This window comes from Athene noctua, chromosome 1, assembly GCF_965140245.1.
Source record: "Athene noctua chromosome 1, bAthNoc1.hap1.1, whole genome shotgun sequence".
NCBI classification, from domain to species: Eukaryota; Metazoa; Chordata; class Aves; order Strigiformes; family Strigidae; genus Athene; species Athene noctua.
The window spans coordinates 105040392-105052586 of NC_134037.1; the positions used below are offsets into that span (position 1 = coordinate 105040392).

Sequence of the window (12195 nt, forward strand, 5' to 3'; positions counted from 1 at the left end):
CGGGAGAGTTCAGCATAGGTATCTCATTAGTGCCTGTGGTATTTTTATGTTGCATTTTGTTACTGTTTTCTATTACCTTTAAAGACAAGTAGAGCACAGTCTTCTGTAAATACCTGTCCACAGATTACAGCACAATGGCGTTTGAGTACTTACTAATAATGTGGTAACTACAGAAATACTGAAAGCCGGATAATTGGGATGGGAATTTATTTAGTTAGACTATAAATGAAATTCCCTTAACATACAGGAAATGCACAGGCTTCAATAAAAATGTCTGTGAAACTTGTCTTTTTCTCTTCTGCACTCCAGTCTTCTCTAGCCTATAGAAAATGGATGTAGTTGAACATAAATTTGTGGGCAAGAGTAGCTCAGGTGGGAAGAGGTGGCAAATGCTTGCCCAAAACTGCAGAAAAGTGAGATGGCAGATAGACAAACCTCCCACCCACGCAGGACTCAACCCACCCAACAGCTGCATTGTTAAACCCATCAACCCTCTATGTACCTACTTTTTTTTTTTTTTTTTTTTTCAATTTTGATTTTTAACTGTGACTTTGAGAGCAATTTTTGCGAACACTGGATGAGTTTCTTGAAAGCTAAGACAAAATGTTATGTACTCTACCCTGCTGCATGGATAATGTGACATGTACATGCTCTTTCTAGTTTTGTCTCTGAGTAGCATATCATGGAGAGGTTAATTGGATGTGTTATTTTTAAGTAACAGAAAAAGTACATTGGAGAGGAAAAATGAAGCTACAAAACTTTGGAGAATGCATTAGGGATAAATGTTAGAAATTATGTACTGGGGAGCATGTAGAGTGTTAAGAATATCTGTAAGGAAAGTCACTTTTTTTTTTTTTTGTCTTGCAGTAACACAGCTATCCTAAAATGTGTGAGCCCTGTATACCAAAGGGAAACAACATAAAGTACAGCTATGAAAGAAAAAGCTACACACATTATTTAGAAATATATCTTTTAATTTTCTTGCAGAGCATATATAATGCTAATTTTTTTCTTAATTTGTACTTGGTGGTTTAGCTCCTCCAAGTATATTATAACTTTCATGTCATATATCTGAGTTCTACCCAAGCAGGGTATTTTCCCACTTTGTAAGTAGAAATAGATTAACTGGTTATACTGTAAAGCTGGGTTTTTTCGAGAATCTCCCCGAGAGACAGGAGCAAATCTAAGGCAAAGTTAGACAAGTGTGTATTCATTTTGGTCTATTTAAGGACATCCTTAATTAGGCTTGTGTTTTTTTTCTGTTAGACCACAGATGTGGCTTAATTCAAAGTACAGATTACTCATGTAAAGGTTATGGCTATATGGGTTGTGCTGTCCAGACCACACTTAATAGGATGAGTGGTCTTCCTGAACGGTGGGCGGTTTTGTTTGTATAATTACTTGGATATCTGTTGTGAGCGGAGGGTTCAGAAAGATCTGCAAAATTCTGTCAAGTATAAGAAATTAGAGTGAAGGTACTGAAGAATGAAGCAGGTGCTTCAGTATCTTAATTTTTTCTTTTCTTTTAACAGTAGCATCCCCTTGGACATATTTCCATTCTGGGTTACGCTGTTGGCCTCTATCCAAGCATGAAGCTCAGCTAAACAGTGAGAAAGCTAAAACATGGTGGAGGTGAAAATGAATAGAGAGTTTTGGTCTCACCAGCGATATTGGCTGAGAGCCAGTTTTAGGTCATTATTAATTTAGATGAGTTTTGGGTTTGGGTTTTGGCAGGAATAGTTGAAGAAATGGTTGCTTGATGTCCATGTTTTTTTCCTAGTTCTGTCAAATTCAGTATGTCTGTCACTAAATGACACTGGTGATAATGTATGTGCACAGCCTGGGAACATTATTTTTTTGATGTATATTTTGCATTGTTTTTTTGATGTATAGCTAAAACCAAAGAGACAATTCCCCCCCCCCCCCCCCCCAAATCTAAAGTGGATTTAACAGGAATGAGTAGACACACTTCAAAATTGTTCAGAGCCTATTCGTCATTATATCCTAACAGAGTAAATGTGACATTTCCACCACAGGTAGAGAGAGGGACCTTAACATAGACATTTAGGGATGCCACTAGACATGACCTGTGGTATTTGAGACATCCCCATGGGGCTGTCAGATGTGATGCAGAATGTATGCGATATCCAGGCCCATCTGCAGTGGTAGCTGGAGGCCAGGCAGCCTGTGCTGTGTAAGGAATTGAATCAGTGCTGTTTATTTGATAGAAAGGTATATATTTTTTCTGTGGTGAAGTGTGCTGAGTGGAATATTTAGTCGTGTTACCATTACCATATTTCTTGAGAATTTGCCATTGAGACCTGTCTTCCCTGGACTTATAAGGCAGTACAGTATTGCTTCATAAATACCTGATAAAGTTACTAGCTGTTGACGTTCAAAGTACAATGTTAGAGTTGATACTCCTTGTGAAATACGTCTAACACCTTGCAGTCTAGTTTGGGTTTTGATGTGGAGGAAGTCAGTCTTGGAGCTGGGCTAGAGACTGTGTCCTCATTACTGGTGGCATTTTTATTCCCCAAAGGTTAGGAATGAGAAGCATCACCAGATTAGTGCTGCTTATTGTATGGCTGAGTCAGGTGCTATCACTGTGACATGTTTTTCCTATTACTTTTGAAATATTTTGTGTCATTAAGCCTTATGTAAAGTACTTAGTTGTCAATAATTTCTGTGACTAAGAGGCCTCATCCTTGTGTCACATTGCCCCCAACTATGACAGCTATGGAGTCTACAGAGCTGTGTGCTGTAATGAGGCAAGAGAATTGGAGAAAAGTAAACACTTGTTACAGTAGATAGGTATGTTAAGATTTTTTTTTTTTTTTTTTTTTTTTGAGCAGCATAGGGAACTGGCATTTCAGTCACTTTGCAGAAGACATTTTGTGACTGTCAGACCCCAGATGAAGAGGAGCTGTAATGAAGTATGATAAATGTCGTACCCTAAGGACAGAAAGAACCTGAACATATACAGAAATGTCCCTATGGATAAAGGAGAGATCAGATTATAAGAATGAGTTGCTTATGTACATGGGTAGTTAAAAACTGCACATTTCTTTTCCTATAACCTTTTGTGCTTGAGTCCTTAAGTGTTATGGAATTAAGGGTTTTATTCTGAAGAGATAACATTTTTTGGAGTGCATTTCAGTTCACAGAAAAGCTAGGGGCTGAAAGCAGCAATTTGGGGCACACACAGTTCACACAACACTGAACTTCTAGTTTCTCATGCTGTGCTGATTACCTCTGTTTTACTACTAATGCATTTCAGTTCTGCTTAGCAATAGCACTGCAATTTTTTTTCTATGATTTTAATGTAAATCTGAAGTTGTACCAAGAAGCATCATACTCTGGTCTATGGGTATATAGAACTGAGTCCATCATGTTCATGTTCCACATTACCTAAACTAGAACATGACCCCATCTCCAAAGGAATATTTAATGATGTTATTCAGCTGGCTGCATAAACTTGCATTTCAAAATAAATCCAATTAGAGTTTAGTCATCTGATATCCTAACAACTACAATTTAAAAATTCTCCTGAATAACTTACATGCACAAAGAGTTAAAATATAGCAGCTTGCCCTGTGCAAGACAGGTCCATCACCAGCATGCAGTGAGGTGGGCTGGTGAGGGAATTCTGAGCCTGTCCTAGAGGTTACATAGACTTGCTTTCATCACAACCATGGTCAGCTTTTTTTTCTTGCTGGGAAAACATGAGAGAACTGGGAACTGAAACCACTAGTAAAAGGAAGGTTAAAAAACATATTGGGAGACAATTCAAGATGCTTGTAGCTTCCAGTATGTTGCCAAGACACAATTTAAAGCTACCAGTCTGGTAACATCCCTTGATGTTATCAGGACCAGCAAAATAACTGGTCTGGCAAATGCTCACACAGCTGGTGAGGGCTACAAACGTGTAGGGTAAAATCGGAACCTGTATACAGGCTCTTTGCTCCCCTGGACAGAAGCATGCTCCAGAACCTGAGCAGTCTGCCTTTAGCAAAGCTTTGGAGAAGGACAAAGCTGCCCCAGAGTGTGCACTGATACAGCTTATCATATTTTAATTACTTGTTTACTACAAATAAAAATATTGTAGCAGCTGAAATGTTTCAGTATTACAGATTTCATTATTTTCAGATCTGAAGTGCAGTGTGTCTGATCCTAATTGCACAATTTCAATACTAATAATCATTCAGCTGGGTGAGTCCTCTGCGTATTACAGATAATAATCATTGCTTTCGAAAATATACATAATGGGTCCACATTAGTCATCCGTGTAATTCACTGAAGCTGAGACAAATGTAATAAAATGACCCCTGGGTAAAGAGATCTTTTCGTTTTGTTTCTGGAGGGGGAAAGTTTTCCTGAAACCCTGTCACTCCTCGGTGAGCTTATTATTTTTTACTTTCATTATATTGCTGTTTTCCACTGCACTGCAAAGCATGACTAAGCCTGTGGCCACTTTTTTCTGATGGCTTACCCCCCATATTTCTCTGTGTTAATTTTTTAAAAAATTTGTTTCTGCTCACCAAGTCTGAGCTTGCTTGCCAATGATTAAAATTCTGGACTGAGCAGTACCAATTAGAATAATTTTTGTAAGTGGGTTAATTCTTCTGAAATGCTTTGCTTTGGAGTTACATTTGTCAGCAGTCTATCTTCCCTGTGCTGTACCTTCCAACTATTAAACTGCCTACAAAGCAGAGATTTAAAGAGAAACAATCTCCTTTGCAGTTAGAATGAGATAATCTCCTCAAAAGGGACCTGCTTTAATTACCTATATCATTTATTTAATGTTGAAATACAAGAGAAAAAATATAAATAGCTTATCAATTATCATATTTCACTTCAGACTGTTATCTGGGTGAGTTGCTCAGTCTACTTCATGCCATATCTAAGGAAGAACAAGGATAATTTGGGATTCTGTGCCAGCAGCTGCCTTCCTCTCCCTCCTTGGCCCTACCCTCAGAGCTTAGAGCTCATGGGATGCTCCAGTTTTCCTAGTACTGAAACACTGAAATAGTGGACAGAAGTCTTCAGGAGTAAAAATTATGGTGGTTTCTAGTGAAAGTAGATCAGCCTTGCCATAAAGGCAGTCAGTATAAGGACATACAGAGTTAGAGCACAGGAACTGAGTGGGCAGCAGGGATTACATACACTGGTGAAATGGTAGCAACGGTACAAAGTAGCACCTGGCAGCCAATCTGCCTGGAGATCTGTGCATAGCAGGGAAATACCCCCTTCCAGCTGTATGGTAATTGTACAGCAGCCACATGCAGTGACTGGCAGGCTGATTCCTCTGGGCGGGATTGGTAACGGCTCCCGGAGTCCCACTCAGCAATTGTCTTCATGCTGCTTTTCAGTATGTCATTTCAGCGGAGTCAGGGTGGCAAGCAGGCATGTTGCTGACAGGACTGAACCTGTTGCTCTATTGGTGCGACATTTGAGCAAGGACAGAAAAGAGTGGATACAAGCAGCTGACGTTTTCCTTTTAAAAAGCTTTTCTGTCTAAATTTAGAAAAATCTTTGCCAAGTCTCCTAGGGATCTTTCCAGAGACAGTAAAAGTGCTCATAATAACCCTGCACCCTAACAACAATACATAACACAGCCTGGATTGCTGGGATTTCAGCATCCCCTGACCAGCTGGGTACTGTGCAGCTGTTGGGGCTCTGCAGCTCCCCTGTATTGCTGAGTGCCTATAATGAAAGAAAAAAAACATTTTAATAGAAGAGATTTTTATTGTGTTTTTGGTATTGTTGTTAACTCTACTAGTGCGACATTTCATCTTGTTTAGTTGCTATCAATAAAAGAGTGAGTCTGCAGCTTGAGAAATCTGTGCTGGCAGCAGCAGCAGCATCTCTTTGCCAGCCCAAAGCCACATTGCTCTCTCACTGGGCTCTTGAGCCTAAACAGTGCCTAAAGTCCTCAGCTCAGTAATGCATTCTTTTTTTTTCCTCATTTTTTTTTCTGCAGGTAGGGGAATTCAGAGCCCATGCTGCAGAGTGGACAGCCAACGTCACTGCAGAGTTCAAAGAAACTCGAAGGCGCCTGAGTGTGGAGATCTATGACAAGTTCCAGCGGGCTACCTCTATCAAAAGGAAGCTCTCTGCAGAACTTGCCGTCAACCACAACCAAGACCTGACTCCCTGCAAGAGAACCTTGTCAGTCAACCATCTAACCAGTGAGAAGGACATCTTGCCAGCTCTAACAAAGACAGACAGCATTTACATGAATGGTTTGACACCGCACTGTGCAGCAGAAGAGATAGCCGTTATTGAAAACATTAAGTAGCCATGACTTTGGATCCCAGTCCTTGAGAAGCTCTTGGCTTAGACTAGCCATACACCTTTTTTCTCCACCCTGTCAATGATCAATGCTAATAGCATTTTATATGTGTGCATGAGTTCCACAGAAACTACAGTCCAGAGTTACCATCGCATCTCTTCAGACACAAAGAATGGCACTTCTGTTACCGAAAGATGCTGGAACAAGCAATGTCTTCTGCCTTTATCTGCCCAGACTGTTTTTCACTTCTCCTAATGTGCCATATGGCCTCAAGAATGAATCACACTTGTCTATGGTAACAATGTAGCTTTGAGGGATCAGTCCTTAAAATTTCAGGGTCTACCTTACTGAGCCTAGGAATGGACCATTTCTGGACTACAACACATTTGTAAATGGCAAGAAATTCTTATGCAGCCTTTTACCTAAGAAATTTTTGTCAGTGCCTTATCTTTTGAAGAACCAGAACCTCTACAGTTCCTGTACGGTTTTTGTTTGTTTGATTTTTTTTTTTTTTTTTTCTGCATGAGAAGTGTATTTCATTTGAAGGTGTTTTAAAGGTGTCTGTCGTGAAGATACCAACCAGCATGAATGAATGCCAAAACTCAACAATCATCAAACAATGTTCTTAGCTCTAAATTTAAAGGCACTGCAGTTTCAAAAGTTGCAAACATGTCCCCCAGAAGCATTTTGTTTTACTCAGGTCCAGCTGATACTTGTTCACACTGACTTGTAGAATTTGCAGGCCCTTTTCGGGTCTTTTTTTCAAGCAGTGTTCAGCAGTTGTTTTTCTCTGCGTCAGATGTACCAAAAAATCTGCAGCTTATCTATCGCTAAATTATTTAGTAGATGACAAGAGCAAATAAAAATTACTGTTTTGAGGAGAGGCAGGAGAGGCTTTAATTGCTGTATTCTAATAACCGCATCCAGAAAACAATGCAGAAAAATACAGCGATTTTTTAAAAATAAGCATAAACCTTCTGCCGGATATTTGCTCTATGAAAAGGATTCTTAACTTCCTCTTTAAGTCAAGTCACACCAGACGCCATATGATATTTTACCCAGGAATCCTGCTGGAGTGCTTTCCTGAATGTCACACTGTACCGTGGCTGCCTGTGCCGGAGCTGTGACTAACGTGGGAATGCAATTGAAACTGGTATCACTGTGACTTTCTACATTTCAAATAGAGATGGCTCGGAATATAAGTGCAGGCATGAAGAAGAGCTGATAAATAGCACAATCTGAATACCGATGATTGTTCAGACAGGATAGGCTGATGAGCAGCAGATCTAAACCAGACTATGGGTTTTCTCTATTGGTTTTAAGAAAACACATTAATTTTGTATCTTCTGTTTTGCTTATAGGTGTACATGAGATTCAGAAGAAATGCAGGATGGAATGGATAATTTTGCATTCTTTTCTTATGTTAGTCTATTGTAACCTGGCTGTACATAAAATGAATAGAACAGGCCTTAAAGAATAATTTAGGCTCTGTGTAAATTAAAGAATGGGACTTTGCTGATTGGGCATGATTCAAGTGGCAAATCTTACAGCATCTCTGACCATTAGATAACATGCAAGATATGAATGTTAATGTTTTTGGATGCTTAGCTTGTTTTCTAATAAATATAAGTTAATATGTAAATTCAGTCAATTCAGTGTAAATACCAGTCAATTAACATTTACAGAGAGTATGCTTTTAAATCTAAGGAAGTTCCATGACAGCACCAAGCAATGCTCTTATACAAAAGACCCTTGTCTCCCCAGCACAGTGTTCTGAATGTCCACATGGCAAGGGTTCATCTTGCCATGTATAAACTGTGAATTGTAATGAAAAATAAAGTTTTTAATTAAAATAAGCTTTTCTGAATCTCCTGCTTGCTACAACTGGAATGCTAAGAAATAATTTGTGAAACTGATTTTTGTGCTTTCATTTGTTACAGAGTATAGCAGTTTGCCACCTGCTTTAATTTAAGCTGGTTTAGCAATAAAGGCTTGACTTGCCCAGCACAGAAAGAACTATTTTTTTTCTTTCTATTAAAAATAATGCTTTTTGGTTGCTGTACCTTGAGTTGTGTTTCTTGCTATTTTGTTTCAAAAACTTGCAGGGTGCAGTTTCTTCTGTCATGTGCTACTGAGCTGATGGCAATTGCTCCGTCTTCGCACTGAGGGAGGTGCGGGGAGCTCTGACCTACTGGCCTGCCAGTTCTCCTGCGGCTGCTGGTAACCTTCTGCAGAAGTGTGTGAACAAGCAGCTCTAAGGGTAGTAGCCTTTCACTCAAGAGCAGTCATTTTTGCACTGAATATTTTATAATGGTCTTTTTAATTAGGTCTTGGCCAAGGGAACGATAGCCTGCAGCGGTGTGGTGGTAAGTAAAGAGGATTGTCTTCGTACATCGTTCCAGTCTGATTTGCATGGGATGTATCTAGTGCCTTTAGGATCTGATTTTTAGAAAGGGACTGGTAATGTTTAATGTTTGTCATTGACATTCAAAGATGTGATATCTTATGTTAAACCCTTGGATCATTCTAACCAGTTTGTTTCCATTTACCAACCTGTAGAAGTGTCTATGTGGTTTCTTTAATTTTAAAGAAGCTTTTGGGCATCTCAGGACCTGCTGAAAGAGTATGTTGTTTTGAGATCCTGTGATACTGTTTGAGATATTAGTAAGGATATTAAATCCATTCAGCATTTACTTACCTTGACTTTATATATGATCTCTGGGAAAAGAACCCCTGTTAATTTTATATATAAAGATATTGGTTTTTTTTTCATTTTTGCAACGGATCTAAATTATCGTACCTTGTCAAATTTGATTTGCCTGTTTGGAACACAGCATTAACAAATAAAATGCTTTATTTGTGAGTTTGACTGAAGAAGAAAGGATGCAACAGTCCAGATGGTACAAGTAGGTAGAATTACCATGATCCAAATGTGTCTAATACTATTAATGTTATTGGAAAATCTTTTTCTTCCCCTCCACATACAGTGATAGATTGCAAGTGCTAAGGATGGCGAACTTATAAAATTTGATGAACTCTATAAAGATTTCTCTTTTCGTTCCTGTAAGAGCAGACTTTTGTATTAAAAACCTTTATTTCCTCTGGAAATTTTGCATAGCTCACTTTCCCTTCCAAACATGGAGCTACAAAAGCATGAATTAGGACTGAATGAAAATCCATTTGTAACCTCCTTTCTTTCACACATACATGGGGACATTTCCAGACCATTAGGATACTTGCTACTTGAGCAAGTTGGTGATAATGGTATTTCAGTTCTGTAGAAGGTTGTTTTCTTTTGTACTGCCAGTCAAATACCATAAAAAAAGACACTGGCAAAACATTTTGGATGAGGCACAAGTTATAGCATGTAAGAATCTGTAAAGGCATGTGTGCCACCTAACAAAATTTATTTCTCAGTGTTAGAGGAAATATTACATGAATAAAACAAATCTGAAATCTGTTAGAGAAGTAGCTAGAAATAATCTGTACTGTTTACTGTTGCCTATGATAATCTTGCCTTTTTTTGCATTCTCTGGTGTACTACATCTGTTAAAGTGTTTATGTTGTTCAAAGCCTCAGTTTTTGGATAGCCCTGCATGAGAGTCGGGGAGAACAAGTTGTAGACAATTTGTTCCGTGCCCCATTCTTGCTTGAGTACCAGAGCAAAAGCTTACTTTGGCATCCCCTCCACATTTTGTAGCTTCAGACTGCCTGTCCTCCTTTTGCTAGTATTTAGGCAGCATTGAGGTGCTACTGTCCAAGGTGCAAACAGCCTGGAAGGATCAAACCCAGAAGCCTGCTGAATCTCATGAACATCCTAGCCATGCCTTCCTCTCTTCACTTCTTCCTGAAACCTTTTGATACAACAGGATGAAAGCTGGAAGGTCACATAGGAACCTACAGAAGTGCTAAACATCTAGAGGGACCACCCTTGAACTGGAATGGACCTTCCTTAGGTTGCTAAGCAGACTGTAAGACCAGGAGGACAGATGGGAAAAAATCTGGTCTGTATGTTTGTAGTTCTTGCTTCTCCAGCGTTATTTCTACACCAGTGACCTCTGAATAGGAATACAGGATGCCCGTGGAAGAAGAAACGGAAGGTTGCTCTACTTAGTCAACTCTACATGCACATCACAAGTCTATATATGTATATAACTTTATTTCCTGGGAAGGAAATTTTCCTGTCAGGGAAACTATATATAGTGTTGAAATACAGCAGTAATATTTCTAATAAATTGCTGTCATACATTTATGTGGTAATTACCTTTTCTTTCTTACCTTGCAGTACTGTTTGAAAGAAAAAAAATTTATATATTAAGAGAAATATACATTTTACATGAATTTGTCAAAGTAATTATTTTGTCATAGAAACATGAATAAGATTTTTTTGTTTGTATTGCTCTGCAGATTTAAGTGAACAACGTAATGTTACTGCAAATAAAGTATTCCATTTAGGAAAAATATAGAAGATGCTGATTGACTGTTATTAGAAATAAAAAGCTGTTGAGCTACACATATATTAAAAATGCTAGCTCTTTCATTTGAGCAAGCATTCTCTGCTTTGCTAAATTATTGTTACAATTGTAAAACCTGTGTGAGAATTGATTGGAATAGGTTTATTATACTTAGAAAACGTCAACATTTCAATTTTTAGGGCATTGCTTATCATGCTTTCAGAACTTTTCAGAGGAATATGTTGAATAAGTTTATAAAAAGGTACATTACTTATTGTAGAACATTTTATCCTTTGTACGTAACACCCGATACAGTAGCTTATACAGCTTTTTATTCTCGACCCAGATATATTCGTGCCTTCAATATGTATTAACATTGTTGTATCATCTTAAATTGACTGAAAATCCCCACTTTGACTCTTGTTTCATGTGATTTGAAAATATATCTCAATTTAAAATCCGTATCTTAGAAAACCAATGGACTTCATAACTTTTTATGAATTATAGCAGTCTATCTACACTGGTGATGTAATAAATAATCTATTATTTATTGCCTGTTTTAGTTATTTCTGAATGTTTAGCTGTTTTTCTAGTCTAATTGCTCTAGACAGAATTGTAGAGAAAGCAACTCATCTCTCTATGGTTTATAATTAACATATTATGACTAGGTTACTTGTGTCAGAATCCTTTGTGACTAAAACAAGGATAGCGGGTTGTGTTCTGTCTCCACTGTTATTATTAGTAGTAGTATTCATTAAATGCTCTGAGTGCACTGTTTTTTCTGGGAATGTCACAAGAGTGTTCATATAGACCTCTTTAGTCTGACTTTGGCAAGTGCACGTCCTCAGTGAGAAACTGCTTTGGAAGGATTTATTTTATTAACTCAGTTGTTAATTCTAGCTAATTCTCAAGACTAATTATATTCAGCCAGATATTTGTCCTCTAGAGAAGATGCATATAAGATAGATCCTGATGGGAATGCACTATTTTGTCATTAGTAATAAATAACAATATTCTTCAGCAGATGAACAACAGCCTGGAATGACTTCTTAAATAGTAGTGATAGCTCCTTTCTTTTTGCCTTGCACTATTAATTTGATCCTTCAAATTAAATAGGGAGGTCTGAAAAGTTTTTCTGAAGCGATACATCTTTCACAGTAAGTGTATTTTAGTCTTGTTTGGCTCAGGGGAAACAGAGAGTAACTTTGCAGGATGACTAGAAGTATGAATCTATTTGTTAAAAATTCTCTCATGAGAACGTGAGAAAATATACTGCTATACTATTGGTTCTGACTTTTACACCAGTCACAAAATTGCTCATGTTTTGTGTGGATTTTGCATTTTCTCCAAATATTATAGTATTCAGTATTCATGCACTGAAGCGTGTTAAAGTAGAGTTGCAGAAAGCCATCCCTGAAGTATTTTTCCAAGATGATGGTTTTGTCC

General features: G+C 38.1%; 1 protein-coding gene across 1 annotated transcript in view; it reads left to right on the plus strand.

Moving 5' to 3' along the window:
* Positions 1-6654, plus strand: part of KCNK2 (potassium two pore domain channel subfamily K member 2) — a gene marked incomplete at its 5' end in the record, with an annotated part of 74578 nt that extends 67924 nt beyond the window's left edge. Inside the window, one exon of the mRNA XM_074899585.1 lies at positions 5984-6654. Coding sequence (XP_074755686.1) covers positions 5984-6301 — 318 coding nt within the window. The remainder of the gene's footprint in view (positions 1-5983) is intronic.
* Between the last annotated feature and the right edge of the window lie 5541 nt (positions 6655-12195).